Below are 15,606 nucleotides of genomic sequence, written 5' to 3' on the forward strand. Positions count from 1 at the left end.
TTTATTAAAAATTATGGATTTAGTGTTTATTAGTTGCATACGACAAGTAAGTCATTGAACATTATCAAAACGTGTGTATGAGTCAAGTTGATACTAACTTCCGGTTCGATTCCTTCATTCCGAACGATCGTTAGAATTTGGAAGAAGAGTGACGCCACAGCCTTTAGGGAAGACGACATTTTACGTGAATCGCGCGTCCACGGTATGTCTGTGGAATTTCGTGCCAAATACTTAAAGTTTATTGTACAAATTTCGCTTACCAAAATCTCTTAAAGGAAAATTCATTTACTTTAATAAAGTAAGTATTATTTTGCTTATATAAAGACGATTTCTTAGATAAAATGATGGTTCTAAAATTCTCGCAGAGTGTGGCCATTAATTTGGAGAATAAAGAAGGAAGTTATTGATTTTCACACTAGAAATACTATTAATTTTGCAAAAGATTGTATATTTTATCATTCAAATATAGATATATTGTTTCACAATTATGATATTTATTAAATATGATAAGCGTTGAAGCACTTTGTTCAAAATCATGCACAATTGCGAGCAGCATGAAATATATATTTTAATGATGGTATTGTGAGGAACTACATTTTACAATGTAGAAATGTTATCTATTAAAATATTTATGTATCTTGTAGAAAAAATTTGTCACTGTTTTAATAATTTAAATAGATAATGATGTAAACCTTATTTTTATATATTGTCTATTTTGTGTTAAAAACGATATATACGAAAACTCTTTTAAATATTTTGATAATTTCCGTGTCACATTGCATAAGAACAATAAATAAGTACAATTAATATAACTGAAAGTTATAATACATATGAATGTATTTTAATGTTGTAATGCAATACATAAACATTCCTGTTTTGTCTATAGACTTTTGACACCATATCTGACATCTATAACCCATCTATAAGTCCTAATTATGAGTTATAGCTACCATAAATGCAGGTTGGTAATAGATTATGCACATGTAAATTTATATCCGCTTGGATTTTGTATTTTGTTATTTTATATTATTCATAAATATATGCATATTATTTTCACTTAATATACCATTTTTGTTGCAAATAATTTTTCACAAATTTTGATCTTAAATAAATTCTTTCTGTCACAAATATAAGATATACTATGTATTAAATATCAATGTCATTTAAATATGGTGTTTATTTTTATACTTTAATATCATTTTAAAAAATAATAAAGTTATATATATAAAATTCAGTATTAATTATAAAAAGTATTTTATATATTTTTTATCTTTTTTTTTATAGCTCTAGTATGAGTTCTCGTGGCCGTGGATTTAATTCTCGAGGAGGCAGTTCTTATAGGGGAAGAGGAGGTGGTAGTGGAAATGAATGGAACAGTGGATCCACAGGAGGAAATATGTCTAGCAGAGGAGGTTATTCCTCATCTAGAGGAGGCAGATTTAAATATTCAACTACCAGTTATGATTCGCGGTCAAAGTATAATTCTGGTTAGTTAATATTTGTGTACATTTAATATAATTCTTGTAACCATAATAAGAAATTTATATTACCTAATGTTTTATAAAGAGCATTTATTTTATAAGTAATATTAAAAATTATTTATATTTATAACAGGAGGGTCTGAAAGATATTCTAGTAGAGGAGGAAGAGGTGAACATTCAAATAGTTATAAAAGACCAAGAGTAAGTATGTAAATAAATGAATTGTAACTTAAAGAATTGTATGCAGAGAGAATGACATAAATATTTGAAACATTATTATTTTATTTAGGAATCTTATTCTGGAAGAGATGAACATCGATCATCGAGTGATTCAACTCGTAAAAGGATAAGAAGTGATTCATACCAGGTATATATTTTATACATATAAGCGTAGTGATATTTTTATTGCAAGACACCTCAAATAAGCGTTAGTCTATTTTGTTTCAATCTCCTGCCGTGCTGTGGTCAAGAATCATTTTTTCATCTTGAAAGCCCTGCTTCACAAAAGTTTTCAAATTTTTAAATTACATAGCATGAACAAACGATGGTCCTGAAAGATTTTCACTAATGAAATTTAACTATGAAATTTTAAGTATTTTGTTCCATATAAAAGATATTTTCAGGACACTCGTCTAAACATTTACATTTAAAAAAAATGAAACAGTAGGCAAGGCATTCATAAGTCGTCATACTTTCCTTTCAAGCGACGAGCCAACGGCTACTTGAACACCCATTCTTTTTGCGTTGGGACACTACTGGTGGAACACTGCGAAAACATCACATAATTAAAAGATGAAATACACCTAGATGGTACTTAATTATTGCCTGCACACAGTTGCATTAAATATTGAGAACAACCTGAAAAGTATCTGAACCAACAAATGAATAGATATATATATATATACATATACATATAGAAATATGAATTTTAAAATGCCAACATTACATCAGTATTGTTCTCTATGTAAAACAATATGTGCAGCTAAACCAGTTTCCTGCACAGTGCAGATCAGTTATTGAAATGTTGAAAGCATCCCTGCATTGCCGCACCGCAAAAATTTTTAACGAATACTGCTCTATACAATTTTCTAAATTACATCCATTAAAACTTACCATTGAGATAATGAAATAAATTGTTAATAACGTCAAATCGTAGATCTTTCCAATGTAAAGGACATACATCCTAAGTTATGTTCAATTGAAAATGACTGAGAAACACAACCTTTTTTAAATATATATCTGTACCTTATATCTATGGGTTGAAGCTAGAATGTGCTGGAAAGCTTTACAAAAGCAGTGAAAGTACACAAATATATTTTTCACATATTTTATCCTTAAAGAAAATATACAAGGATATAACATTATATGCATATAACTACAATTTTATTAGTTTTATTTGATTTCTTGGTTCATATAAGTGTGCATGAGGCATTGAACATTGTATGAAAGAGTGCTTTACAAATATGAATATATAAAAATACATCTATCTTTATTAAAATTGGAAAGGTCTATCAACAATTAATCCAGAATCATGCAGAATTCAGTTCATTTGATATCTTCAAGCAAACGAATGCTGATCAAAGCTACTATTCAGAGCTCGTACATATGAAATGAAATGACAAGACTCCTATTATATTTTTTGAAAACTAAAAATTGTTTCTAATATAATAAAAAAAGCGGTATGCAAAGTTACTTATATTTGAAATATGAAAGATAAAATATAATTTAGGTGCTTTTCAAGCTTAGGCGAGGTAAATAATATTTTGGTGATCCAACGGGAATGGGTGTAGTGACCGTAACAGTACAAGGTTGGATGATTTTGTACTAAACGATTGGCACTATAATGAGTGGTAAAATAAGGGAGTGCAAAAGAATCAACTTGGAATGGAATTAGAAAAAAAAATATATGGAGAATATCTGATAGGAGGGAACAAAGGGGAGGAATGTATATAGATTAAAAGAGAGAAGGGCAGGAAAAGAGAAAGATACAATGGGAAGGAGCACAATTGAATTTGATTTGGCAGGGTGGAGGTAGCGGTAGCGGCTCTCAGAGGTATTCTTCGTCGTATGGTGGTTCATCTGCATCAGCTCCTTATGACGATAATAAGGGATCATCGTCTTCGGCCGTGTATGAGGACAAGAGACAAAGCGAACGTGCTTCGTCATACCATCGCTCAGAGGACCGTCATTCAGCATCGCGGAGCTATGCACCTCCACCACCCCCTCGAATTAGTGAAATGGCACCTCCAACTCAGAGATATACCTCGAGCCGAGGGCGAATATCGCATCAAAGCTCAAACTACAGAGGTCGCATTTCAACTCGTGGAAGCGGTAGAGGGGGTGGATTCCATCGTATGAGCTCTCGATCGGACGTCATCATGGCTCGCAAGCGTACTCTACACTCACTCGACTATCGACGCAAGCTGCTAGGATCGCGATCGCGAGACTACATCCAGCGTGTGCGCATGACCACAACCAAATTGCGCAGGAGGTAATTAATTAATAAATCACTTACCAACCGCAATACCGTCCTAGTAGCCTGCTTGCTTATTTGTCAGTAAACGAACTGACTATATCTGACTATAATGACCTGAAAGTCAAGACGATGATAGATATATAAATGGTAAAAGAAAACACAAAAAATGACACAAATGATCGCACGAAACCAATATTGTACTGCCGAGAGGCAAACTTTTCGCAGGGTTCTAAATAAAAAAGGGAATTGATTCTCACATGCATAAATACAATGTGTATATCATCAAAATACAATGTAATTACTTTTGATATGAGAACTACTATAATACTTGTACTTTACGAGATCATTATTTATCATTCTTACACATAGCGGTGATTAAAACCAGTATAAGAACGTTGTTTCTTATATATATATATATATGTATATATATATATTTTAAAACGCGAAAATGCGGAGACATAAGAGCACAATGCAGAGCAAAAAGGCTGAATAGTTAAGACCTTTATTGCAATACGAAATGCATTCATTATGGGGGATAAAAGAAAAACGAATACTATCGCGATATTTGCTGTATATCAACTATAAGAAAACAAAATTTTGGTTGATGATATAATGAAAGACAAAGGAACCAGAACAAGACGAAGGGAAATAATGTAAGTCAAAACAAAATTGCTGTGTCGTTAGTAGCGGTACTACTAGGCTATCCGGAAGTAAAAAGGAGTCAGGATCAGGAACGAGCATGAAGGACAAGGATAGAGAGATGACCAAAGCTATTAACGCTGAATTTTCCGATGACGATGAAGAGGATGATGATAACAAAAGTAATTGGGATGATGATGATAAGGTAACTTCATAGGGCCGATAATATTTGCTCTTATTATCTATATGCATATTGTGTGCTAATAATGGCAATACTTACTGTAATATTTACCGACATTAATTCAGCCACATGAACGTGACGATGAAGAAGAAGAGGAAGAGGAAGAGAAAAAGAAAAAAGATGAAAAAAGAAAGAAAGAAAAACAAGATCGGGAAAGACAAAACACCGAAGATGAGGAAGAGAAAGAAGATGAAGTAAAAGAAGATGAAGATGATCGAAAACATGAGGTGAGACTAATTAAAATAAATTTTGTTAATTGAATTAACCCGTTACGGTGAACATTTGTCATGCGTATATTTTTAGGATGATGAGGACGATGGGGATGATGAAGAAAGAGATGAAAATGATAAAACAGATCATGGTAGAACTACTGGTTCAGAAGAGTTACCTAGTAGAAGAGATGGGAGAAAATTTATTAAATTAACTTGTCCACATTGCGCTCATCGTAGTGTTACTTTCAAAGAATACTCGCTACATTTATATTCGGGCCGTCACAGTGCAGCAATGAGACGAATCGCATCACGGCACAAAGCAACTTTGACTCGTATGCGTGTCTTGCAACGACAAGAACAACGACGTGTCGAGGCACGAGATGCTGCGCGTGGTACTTTGCCTTCTCGTACCATGTTCTGTCCGATCTGTAAACTTAATTATCGTTCTCTTAAAGCAATACATCAGCTATCAGATTCCCATCGTCAAATGAAACGATTTCTCACACCATTTTGCCGCACCTGTCGTATTCAATTTCGATCACCAATGCTATTTGAAACTCATATGTGTTCTTTGGATCACATTAAGGTACTATTTCTATTGCGATATTAAAGTTTTTGGAGTTTTAATATATTTTATGCCTGTGTATCTTTCAGAGGAAAAGTGCATTGAAAGAAAGAATGAACGCTGGCAATGGTGAAGCGGAAGCGAATTCAAGTGGACCTGAAGAAGATGACAAGGAAGTTAATCTTGATAACTTTATGACTCTGGATTCTGTAGGTGATGTTGACGGTACGTACGATTATTGAATGTTACACTTTTCTTTCTCTAATAAATATTACTTCGATATCAATTACTAGATAAACATAATTTACAGCAGAAGATGAAGAGTCTCCCGAGAAAAAGAAAGAAAAACCAGAAAATGAAGGCACAAACGACACAGAAAAGAAACCTAAAAGTAAACAAATGATTAAAGTGGGAGCAGAATACATAAAACGTGTCGAAGTACAATTTTGTGAATTGTGTAAGATATATCTACCACGTAGTGAAAATAGTGAAAGAGCAATAGCGCTCCATTGTTCAACCAGAAGTCATCTTAAACGGTATACTTTTAAAATAATGATTTTATAAAATTTTTGCTTTTGTGTATACAATTGTTGATCTAAATGTAATATATTATGCAGATATGTGCGCGATAATGATGATAAAGCATTGCGAAGGCAAGCAGAAAGAATCCATCTGCAATCATCGTCATCTACCAATAATACTTCTACTCCAAATGCTGTAAATAGTACAGAAAATGCTAAATCTCCAACTAATTCTGAACCACCATCTACAAATAACACATTGCCAGTAACTACAACTGATGGCACTAATACTGCTGAGTCGGGTAAAGCAATTGAGCAAAAAGGAGTTGTTGAATCTGAGAAAAATATGAAAGAGAATAAAAATGGACAAGCGGAAGAAGATGATGATGATGATTACCCTGGCGATAGTGGCGATAAGTTATGGGATGATGTTGATAAAGACTTGGGCGATATTTTAAGAGAAACAGAAGCAGGAGGTAAATCTAGCGATGATGAAGATTCTCGTTATGATCGTTTCCGTAATTCAGATAAGAAACAACAACATTCTGGCAAGGATAAAGAAAGAGACAGTGAAAAGAACGAAATAGATGAAAAAGAAAATACAAAAAAGCAAGAGCTGAAAGTAAAAATTGAAAAAATAGATATGTAAAGTTCAAGAATTATTAGTACGTTTCAACCATATCCTAATGTGACTTTAACATTTTTTCTACAAAACTGTGTAAAACTTTACAAACTATAGAAAATATACATACGTCGGAATTTCATATAAAAGTTATTTTTATAAGATTAAACAGTTATTTTCCGGATCAAATTGATAAAAGCCCATGTACAATACTATATTTTGTTCTGTATAAGTTTATTGTATAAAAGGTTGTAAAAATGCGTGACATTGACAATGTTTATTTTATATGAAGTTATGAATGTAAAACTGTTTAGATTTTATTTACCAAATACTGGACATGCTTGAAATGTACACACCGATATAAACTTCATAATGTTCAATTCCTTTGTAATTCAAGAAAGTCACTATGTACGCACATTTGGTGACATTAATGTTAGCAAGAACTGTAAAGGAAATTATTCGTATAAGCATGTTAAGTATAGATGTGTAAAAGTAGCGGTTATTTGTGCATTAAAAATTTGGTGGAAATCTACAGAAAACAACAAAAATATTCGATTAATTTTTAATTATTGTAAATGAGCATATAACAAAAATCAATGAACTTGTCACTTATAGATGAGTATAATAAATATTATACATCTTAATGTTTTGTTTTCTATGGTTATCTTGTAATTCAATAAAATAAACAAATTTTCCTATTAATATTCATGACAAATTTTGTTGCATTAGTTTTATCATAATATTTTATGTATGTGTATGTAACTTATATTTATTACTCCTTGGTGATAATGTATATGATATAGGTGTTGAGTTATGTGTATTTTCATCAATCTTCACGAGATGGCATAAGATCTATTCAAGTTAACATCATTTTGTATTATAACAGATTTGTGTAAAAGATATATTACATATATTGATACGTTATTTTTATCATAGTATTATAAAACATGAAAAAGAAAAGTACAGTGTAATATTTATAATACAAAATTATAGATTTTTTATTTTGTATTATTTTCTTACAGTTATACATCTTACATTTCCTATTTTGTATCCTAACCTTGATTCCGATTACAAAATAATTATTTTCATTAGTCCAATGGCAAATATAACTTCGATGTTGTCAATAGGACAACAACATGACAATTCTTCTGAAGATATTACCGACAATTGTACAGACGTAACCGTTTGTAATACTGGCAATGAATGTAATGTTTCAAAAACCTTGGAAGATATACAATGTTTTGTATGTGATGCAAAAATTCAAGGGCGTCATTATGCTTTGGCTACATGTAGAACGCAGATATCAAGAACTAGAGTAATAGAAAAGCTTGGAGAATTAGTTGGTGAAAGGTAGTATCTTATTATAATATGCATTTCAGGCACTGTTTTAAAATACAAGCACAATTTTGTCCTTTTCATATAATATAGATATTTGGTAGTAATATCAGAAGATGATGTAATTTGTCGCAGTTGTGCTAATCTTATTAATACACTTGATAGACTTGATGTTGAGATGTGTAATGTACGTGATAATGTTTTGAGATTCTTAGAACAAAAGTATTCTTTGGAGAAAGGAGAACTTCTTGGTAATAATGATAAACAAAAGCGTTCTCAACCACCACAAATTACAAAGTGTAACACTCAAGCTACAACTAATTATCAAAGTAGGAAAGATGTTATCTTATCTTCAAATATTACTGAAAAATCCAAGCATAAAAAGAGTAATATTTGGTTACAATGTGATAAGTGTCAATATACTACTCTTCATAATTCATTTATGGTGCATCATATTAGAGACCATGTTAAGCAAAAAATGTTTTGTGATAAATGCGGTGTACAATTTTATGAAAATCAACAAGAATCACATAATTGTAATATGAAAGAACATATAAGTGATCAGACTAGAGTCCAAGATAAGCAAACAGGTTTTTCACACTATTCATTTTTGATATGATAGAAATGAACTTTTTCTATTCTCAGAAAATTGTATTCTAAATGCCTTTCAGAATCATCTTTAAAAGATATTGATGAAGCTATGTTGGATATCCCAATTTTGGAAAAAAGTGTGCAGCAAAATGTACCAATTATGACTATTGAAACATATTCAGAATCACACATTCCAAATCATAATGAAAATATTCCTATAATAAGATTATCAAATTCTGAAAATTTATCAATTCAGAATATTTTAACTGCTGGTAAGAATTTAAGATATATTTTTAATTGAAAAACATTTCATTACAAAATGTCTATAAATTATAGACAATACTACTGTAACTCAACCAATATATGTACGTATTTTACAACCTGTGGAAATTAATGAAGCTCCAACACATCCTGCAGTGATGGTATCACATTCTGATACAGATTTAGCTTTAAAACTTAAAGACAATTCAGAAAAACAAATCTTAACATTGACAGAAGATGGTAATTTGGAAATGACAGAAATAGCTTGTTGGAATGACATGCAATCATCAGAAACACAATCCAACATGATGTTTTAATAAGTTGATTTATTAAATTAGACACAGTTTATTTACCTATTTTTATCAACACTACAAATAATAGTTATTTACATTTGCAGCAACATAAATGTTTTTTTGACTTGAACATTCAGCATGCATTTTCAATATGTTGATTTCTTGTTTCGTTTCTTTACCACTGCTGCTTGTTCATAAATTGAAAACTACTTTATTTGTTTAGTAATTTCCAATCATCGATTTCCTAATTCCATTTAAGATGCAGTAGCCTATATTTGTTACTTAGATACCAAATGGAAACTAGACATAAATATCAAGAATAATTACAAAAGTAAAAATGAAATATTTTGTAACAGAAAATATAGAAATACATAATACGTTGAACATTTTGATATTAAAAATGTATTAAATTTACCTTAAAACCATGGGATGCTTTATCCTCTGTGTCATCTACAACAAAAGTTATTTGATATTCATTTCATTTTTTTAATGTAATACGATAATAATTGTTTAATAATTCTTTGTAAAATGTTTATGTTACCTATAATGCTAGGTCTTGAATAGTGTCTTGAACATCATCACGGATATGGTGTGCAATGTTGAATGCGTTTTTTATATTAGCCCTTATACTATCTATTCCAAATTTTACGGTATGGTGGACATCATGGAAAATGCCAGAAGCAACACTTTTAACATTATTAACTGCTTGTTCAACAACTTCGTTAGTGTTATTAACAATGCCACCGACAATATTTTGAGTATTGTTCATCACAGTGCCTAACAAAGATCTAGAATCTTCCGAAATATCGTAAATTATATCGCTCAGTTTTCCCGCGATGTAAGCATCCATATGTATAGCGTTTTTCAACGTTTGTTCTGTGATATTTCCAATATTATCGAAGATATCGTGAATTTGGTTTTCAATTTCATTAATTTTATCATGAATAAATCCTTTGATATTGTTCAAAAGATTGTGAGCCTCTTCCCTTAACTCGGACAATGTTTTGTCCAAAATCTCAGCAGTCTTTTCTTTAATATCTTCAGCAGTATGTATGGCTTGTGCCACAGCTTGGGCAGTTTTATTTATGAATTCTTGTACTCTTTCTTCTGTAACATTCCTCACGTGGTTTACGATTTCGGAAGTGTTTTCGTTAACGTGTCTCAAGGTATTATTTATTTTATTCTCCAGGTTGTCAAGTGCATTGGTAACGTTCTTGATGATGTCCTCTACTTTGTGTTTAATGATATTCTTTGCCTTCGAGGCATCTTCTTCCACTTTATCGAGTTTGCTATGGAGATGTTGAAAATGTTCTTGTGTTTTGTTCCTAACATCAGTAATGACTTTAGCGACCTGTTGTTCTATTTGTTCCAAAAGATGTGCGGAGCCGTTTGTTACTTTTTTCAATTGATCCTCCAGCGTATGTTCCACAGATCCTACAAACTTTTGCAAATCATCGACGATTTTAGAGCTTTTGTCCACAACATTGGACAAATCTTGGCTGCTACTGTTGTCATTATTACTGTGATTTTCGTCACTGCCATTATTGCTATTATTTCCTTGTGACTTTTCTTGAGACTTGTCATTAGGCTGTAACAGTTTTTTTACATTGTTATTAGATATTTTTCACTTACTTATTTTGTTTTTTTACAAGAGGTTTCTAGAAAATTATAATCACATTTGGATATTTAAAAAAATTCTTGTTTAACAAACAATTTTTTATTACATTTCATACGATATTAGAGTAATTACAAAGAATTATATTGTTAGATAAGATGAAAATAATATACAATACTTTTAAATGTAATTAATATGAATTTGAAGTGAAATTACTACTTTAAATATTATCTAACTTCAAATTTTCTTAATATTGTTAAGCGTTATAAATCTATTCCAATTCATTATATATAAAAATCATTAATTGATACTTACCTTAAGAGCATTTTGTACTTGGTTTAATTGATCAAACGGAAAAGCCTGTATTAAAAGATCAAGAAAAATGTAACGGTCAGTTAACAGATAGAAGAGAGAAAATGTTCTATATAGAAGTCATGCAAAATAAGTAAATGAAGAACATACGTAAGTATAATTAGAAATCATAAATTCGCATAATTATTAAAATGATTAGACACAATGATTTATTTTCAGTATAGAATGTTATAGAACGAAGTATCATACGTACGAGACCAGCAACAATGCCGAGAATGGCGAAAATTGGTAAGAACTTAAACATGATTTTCAATGATGATGCTTGTAGCAACAAACTTGTCGAAAATATATGCTGTAATTTGAACATGACCACGATTTATATATCCATCTGTAACTCTGATTAACATCTGTGTCAATAAAAAATGAACTCACTGTATGAAAGCACTAACAAAGCCTGAATAGCGTCATAATATTTACTTGTTATTACAATTCATAAATTAAACACCGTGTTATCTAATTTAAACAACTCATTAACTTTCTTTCATTTGAAAATTAAGTAAACAAGATGAACATTCAACAGAAATGAATGGTCGTATGTTGATAAAAATAAAATAAAATAAGATAAAAGTAGTTTTTAAACTTTAATAAGCAGTATTGATTAAATTTTCGCATTTTTTCCTTATGCTTAACTAATATTGGATTTCAAATTTACCGCGTTACGGTTTAAATTTTCTTACTATAGTAAATAATTCGTTCAATTTAGATTGGTCGTTATCGGTTAACTTCAGTCAAGATATATTTCAATAACTATTTTTGTAAGATTTTATGAAATCAGAATTTTGTATAGATTTTAAGAAGATGTAACTGTATTTCTTATAGAAATGAAATAAAGTGAACTTAAAATGTAAGTGTTGTATATTAACATTACAGCAGACCATAGATGTAGATATTGGCTAGTAATATTTGTCCAGCTCAGTGGTAACATTGTTATTTCAAATCTTAAATGGCTACACTAGTAAACACTGTACGTTAAAACCGTTGTACCTTGATCAGGAAAGTAATAATGTAATTATGACATAAAAGTAATACAATAACGATGGAAGAATTTAATATTGATATCGTGCATGTCCTTCAGAATAGAGATTTTAGTGTGTTGCAGAAGTTAGTATCACATTGTTATGATTTTCGAGCAAAAATTGCCGCTAAAATTGAAGATACAACTGCATATGAATCTGGTATGTATATAATATATTCCTCAGTTTGATAGATCTAAATTATATTGTATTTTATTATAGATGTTTGTTCACGTATTGTATGAAATTTTAATGAATTCATAATAACTCCTCTTATTAAACCTTTGAGTAGTCACTAAAATAATCAAATGTGATAAAGAAATATCCACTTATTAATAATTATTAATAATTTTTAACACGTATATTAATAAAACTGATTAAACAATTTGACATTGAATGGCACATATATTTTTGTACAATTTTTCATTCAAGTAAATGTTCCTAATGTTAATAATATATTTATATTGTTTTTTTTTTAGAATGTATAGAGAAAATAGCACAAAGCGGTAACAAAATATTAGAGTTAGAGCAAGAAGTTGAAGGTTTAAAATCTGATATAGATGCAACAAAATTACAACAAAAAATTATAGATAAAAAGATTACTAATGCAATTAAACAGCAAGAAAAATTAGAAGAAGAAGTTAATAATGCGAAAGTAAAAAGAGACAGCTTGTCTGTTGAAATTGTTGATTTACGTGAAGGTATTTATTATAAATATATAAACATATTATAAATATAATTTTTGTATCAGAAATGTATAGAATATTATTTTTAGAATCAGAACAAAGAAAAGAACAGAAATTATTAACTTGGAAAAGTATTAAACTTGCTTGTCACACTTATAAACAGCATTTGGGCTTTCATATAGAATTAATCAATAATAAAGAACAAGAACAAATTAAAGTTTCCTTTTTTATAAAGAACACTAATGCAAAAGATAAATACTTTGTACAGTTACTTAATTGTAATAATCAGTGGAGAGGTATGTGTAGTATCCATTTGTAAATATTCCAAATATATTATTTGAAATGATATGATATGAACGTATGAATAACTATGTCTTCTAGTGGAACAGATTCAACCTACTCTTAAAGCAGAACATTTGAGTGACTTTGAAGGAATTATTGACTTTTCTAAACAATCAGAAGTTTCGGATGTAACTGCACTTCTTTGTAAGCTCAGAGAAACGTTTGTTAAGTATTACTAAAAACAAAATAAAATTGAAACCTTATATATATTCATAGGTATGGATAAATTTATAACATTGATGCTATTTATTATAAGATTAAAGCCTTTATTAATAAAAATTAATAACTGAATTGCCTTATTACATATGAAAAATTTGCAACACTATACATAGCAAAACTTAACATTGGTATAACTTTATTAAAATATATTCATTATTAGTATAAGTATCTGTGGTATTGTTACATACATATGTTGTGACACGTATCTTAATGTACTATTTGCCTACAGCTCAGATTGGAAACAGTAAACTGCTAATCACAGTGTAGATAAATTATTTAGATACTAAAATTATAAAGAAGTTTCCACTTGATTTCTATTTATATATGGCACTTATATATATGATACATTTGAAATTATCTATTCCATGAGTGGTTAAGTTTACTTAAAATTGTTAATTTTACTAAATTGTAAATATATATTTATTTATCTAGTTATCAAAGATCTGTTATAAATATTATCTAATACTCGATCATTTAATTTTTACTTCTTGCCACCTTTAAAATTCTCTTATTTAAAAAATATTTTATTATTAAGTTATTTCGATTTCAAGTCCTAGCTATTGAAGCTAGCAGTCGATATTAACAACTGTTTTCTTGTCGATATATTAAAAGCTTGTTTCTATGCAACAGACAAAATCAAATTATATTTCGTATAAAACCTATTGATCATTTTAAAACAAAAGGACGAACATATGACATTATGAATTAACCTTTAACGATGTTATTGTTTTGTTTATACTGGAAAAAATTCTGAAATTTTCAATTTTTCATGATTTTGTTTTTATTTGAATATACAATTATGCGTTGGATCGTTAAATCGCATCAGAATTATAGTGTTCAAACGATATCGATTGATTGAAACTTGTTGAATTCAATTTTTTCACCATTCGTGAAAAATTGAATTTTTCGCTATTTACTGTATTTTACATTCAATTTTGATGTTAACATAGCTACTTACGGGATATTTACGCGTCTTACTTGTACATGGAAAGGGCCAATTTATTATGTATGCGTAGAAGCACGTTGATAACAATTCATCCCTATTGGCAAGAGTTAACGAGAGAGTCAATTGATCGCCCACTGCCAATCAGCCCATATCGCGTACACAACGTCAGTTAACAGATTTCACTTACACTATTGACCCGCCCGATCGTTCATTTACTCGGTCATTCAGGAATTTAATTAAAGATCGAAACGTTGACGATGGGAATCGATGCATTACTATGATGTACACTAGCCGTATTCACGTTGTCTGTGTCCGATCGGGTTCGATACGATTAATGCCTAGCAAATCTCTATTTATTATATTTAATTTAAAATTTCATATTTTCGCTTAACAGAAAATAAATATTCAATTATTATACTGAATGCGTCAACGAAGATTCTACGTATTATCTTACACAATGTAATGGCATACTAGATATTACTCGTATCAACTGATGTTATTAATGAATAATCTAAGGCAATGGGAGCACGAAAAATCATGATACACGATACATCGCATAAGCGTTACGGATAATACTTTGAAGTATGAATGATTAAATGATGATGGTTTCGAGCTCGATTAAAAGGTAATTTAATTAATCGATCCCGAAAGCTTCGTGTGTGTATGTGTGTGTGTGTGTGTGTATATATACACACAGATGTATATAATATATTATATATATATATAATTATTTCAAGATATTAATACAATAAAAGAAGTAGACGAAAATCCTAAATAATACGACGCAAATTGGAATTTGAAATGGACGCTCGAAGAATCGTCTAACTCTACCGCAAACAAGGTGCATGGTATTAAAGAAATAACGGAATTAATGACTATTTACAGCGTAATAATGTCACCTATTATAAAACAGAAACTTAAACAAGTTGTTTCTGAACCTCGACTTAGACAAAGGTGATATTCATCAACTCTTTCAGCTTACGCTCGCGTGAGTATATAACATCTTTTTTTTTCTTTTCTTTTTTACTTTTCTTGGACACGTTGGAGTTCGTTTTCGAGTCTTCGTGCTCCACTGTTCCACGTAGCTAACACTAAAATATGGGAAATCGTTCCGTTCTGATAAAAGGAAACATACCTCTCATGATATGTGTTGGAAACTCGCTAAAATAAATATAT

The 15,606-nt window shown here is 30.1% G+C and overlaps 4 protein-coding genes across 12 annotated transcripts; 3 read left to right on the plus strand and 1 right to left on the minus strand.

The window, feature by feature from the left end:
* The first annotated feature begins 140 nt into the window (after positions 1-140).
* Positions 141-7,401, plus strand: LOC122568747 (glutamic acid-rich protein-like). 5 transcript variants are annotated; one of them, XM_043728857.1, is made up of 12 exons: positions 141-298; positions 887-961; positions 1,285-1,487; positions 1,615-1,682; positions 1,771-1,848; positions 3,506-3,972; positions 4,642-4,801; positions 4,903-5,064; positions 5,141-5,635; positions 5,704-5,839; positions 5,925-6,150; positions 6,232-7,401. In XM_043728857.1, exons 2-12 carry the CDS (start codon positions 936-938, stop codon positions 6,782-6,784), a joined length of 2,574 nt encoding a protein of 857 aa, XP_043584792.1. In that variant the 5' UTR covers positions 141-298; positions 887-935; the 3' UTR covers positions 6,785-7,401. The 5 variants fall into 5 exon arrangements, with proteins under 5 accessions (XP_043584792.1, XP_043584793.1, XP_043584794.1 ...); XM_043728858.1 differs by having other exon boundaries at positions 5,928-6,150; XM_043728859.1 differs by having other exon boundaries at positions 4,645-4,801.
* Positions 7,402-7,606: 205 nt separating this feature from the next.
* LOC122568752 lies at positions 7,607-9,638 on the plus strand. Its single transcript, XM_043728867.1, has 4 exons — positions 7,607-8,107; positions 8,186-8,682; positions 8,764-8,955; positions 9,020-9,638. Exons 1-4 carry the CDS (start codon positions 7,854-7,856, stop codon positions 9,259-9,261), a joined length of 1,185 nt encoding a protein of 394 aa, XP_043584802.1. The 5' UTR covers positions 7,607-7,853; the 3' UTR covers positions 9,262-9,638.
* On the minus strand, positions 9,400-12,088 carry LOC122568751 (uncharacterized protein PFB0145c-like). Of its 3 annotated transcripts, XM_043728866.1 has the most exons (5): positions 11,418-12,088; positions 11,168-11,212; positions 9,779-10,825; positions 9,653-9,687; positions 9,400-9,537 (listed from the first exon to the last, which is right to left on the minus strand). In XM_043728866.1, the coding sequence occupies exons 1-3, from the start codon at positions 11,529-11,531 to the stop codon at positions 9,779-9,781; spliced, it is 1,206 nt and encodes a 401-aa protein (XP_043584801.1). In that variant the 5' UTR covers positions 11,532-12,088; the 3' UTR covers positions 9,400-9,537; positions 9,653-9,687. The 3 variants fall into 3 exon arrangements, with proteins under 3 accessions (XP_043584801.1, XP_043584800.1, XP_043584799.1); XM_043728865.1 differs by lacking the exon at positions 9,400-9,537 and having other exon boundaries at positions 9,607-9,687; XM_043728864.1 differs by lacking the exons at positions 9,400-9,537; positions 9,653-9,687 and having other exon boundaries at positions 9,772-10,825.
* On the plus strand, positions 10,706-13,565 carry LOC122568753. Of its 3 annotated transcripts, XM_043728869.1 has the most exons (7): positions 10,706-11,314; positions 11,384-11,452; positions 12,095-12,399; positions 12,717-12,938; positions 13,013-13,219; positions 13,305-13,409; positions 13,482-13,565. In XM_043728869.1, the coding sequence occupies exons 3-7, from the start codon at positions 12,261-12,263 to the stop codon at positions 13,553-13,555; spliced, it is 747 nt and encodes a 248-aa protein (XP_043584804.1). In that variant the 5' UTR covers positions 10,706-11,314; positions 11,384-11,452; positions 12,095-12,260; the 3' UTR covers positions 13,556-13,565. The 3 variants fall into 3 exon arrangements, with proteins under 3 accessions (XP_043584804.1, XP_043584803.1, XP_043584805.1); XM_043728868.1 differs by having other exon boundaries at positions 10,706-11,452; XM_043728870.1 differs by lacking the exon at positions 13,482-13,565 and having other exon boundaries at positions 10,706-11,452; positions 13,305-13,459.
* Positions 13,566-15,606: the final 2,041 nt, after the last annotated feature.

Source organism: Bombus pyrosoma, linkage group LG6, assembly GCF_014825855.1.
Source record: "Bombus pyrosoma isolate SC7728 linkage group LG6, ASM1482585v1, whole genome shotgun sequence".
Taxonomy (NCBI): domain Eukaryota; kingdom Metazoa; phylum Arthropoda; class Insecta; order Hymenoptera; family Apidae; genus Bombus; species Bombus pyrosoma.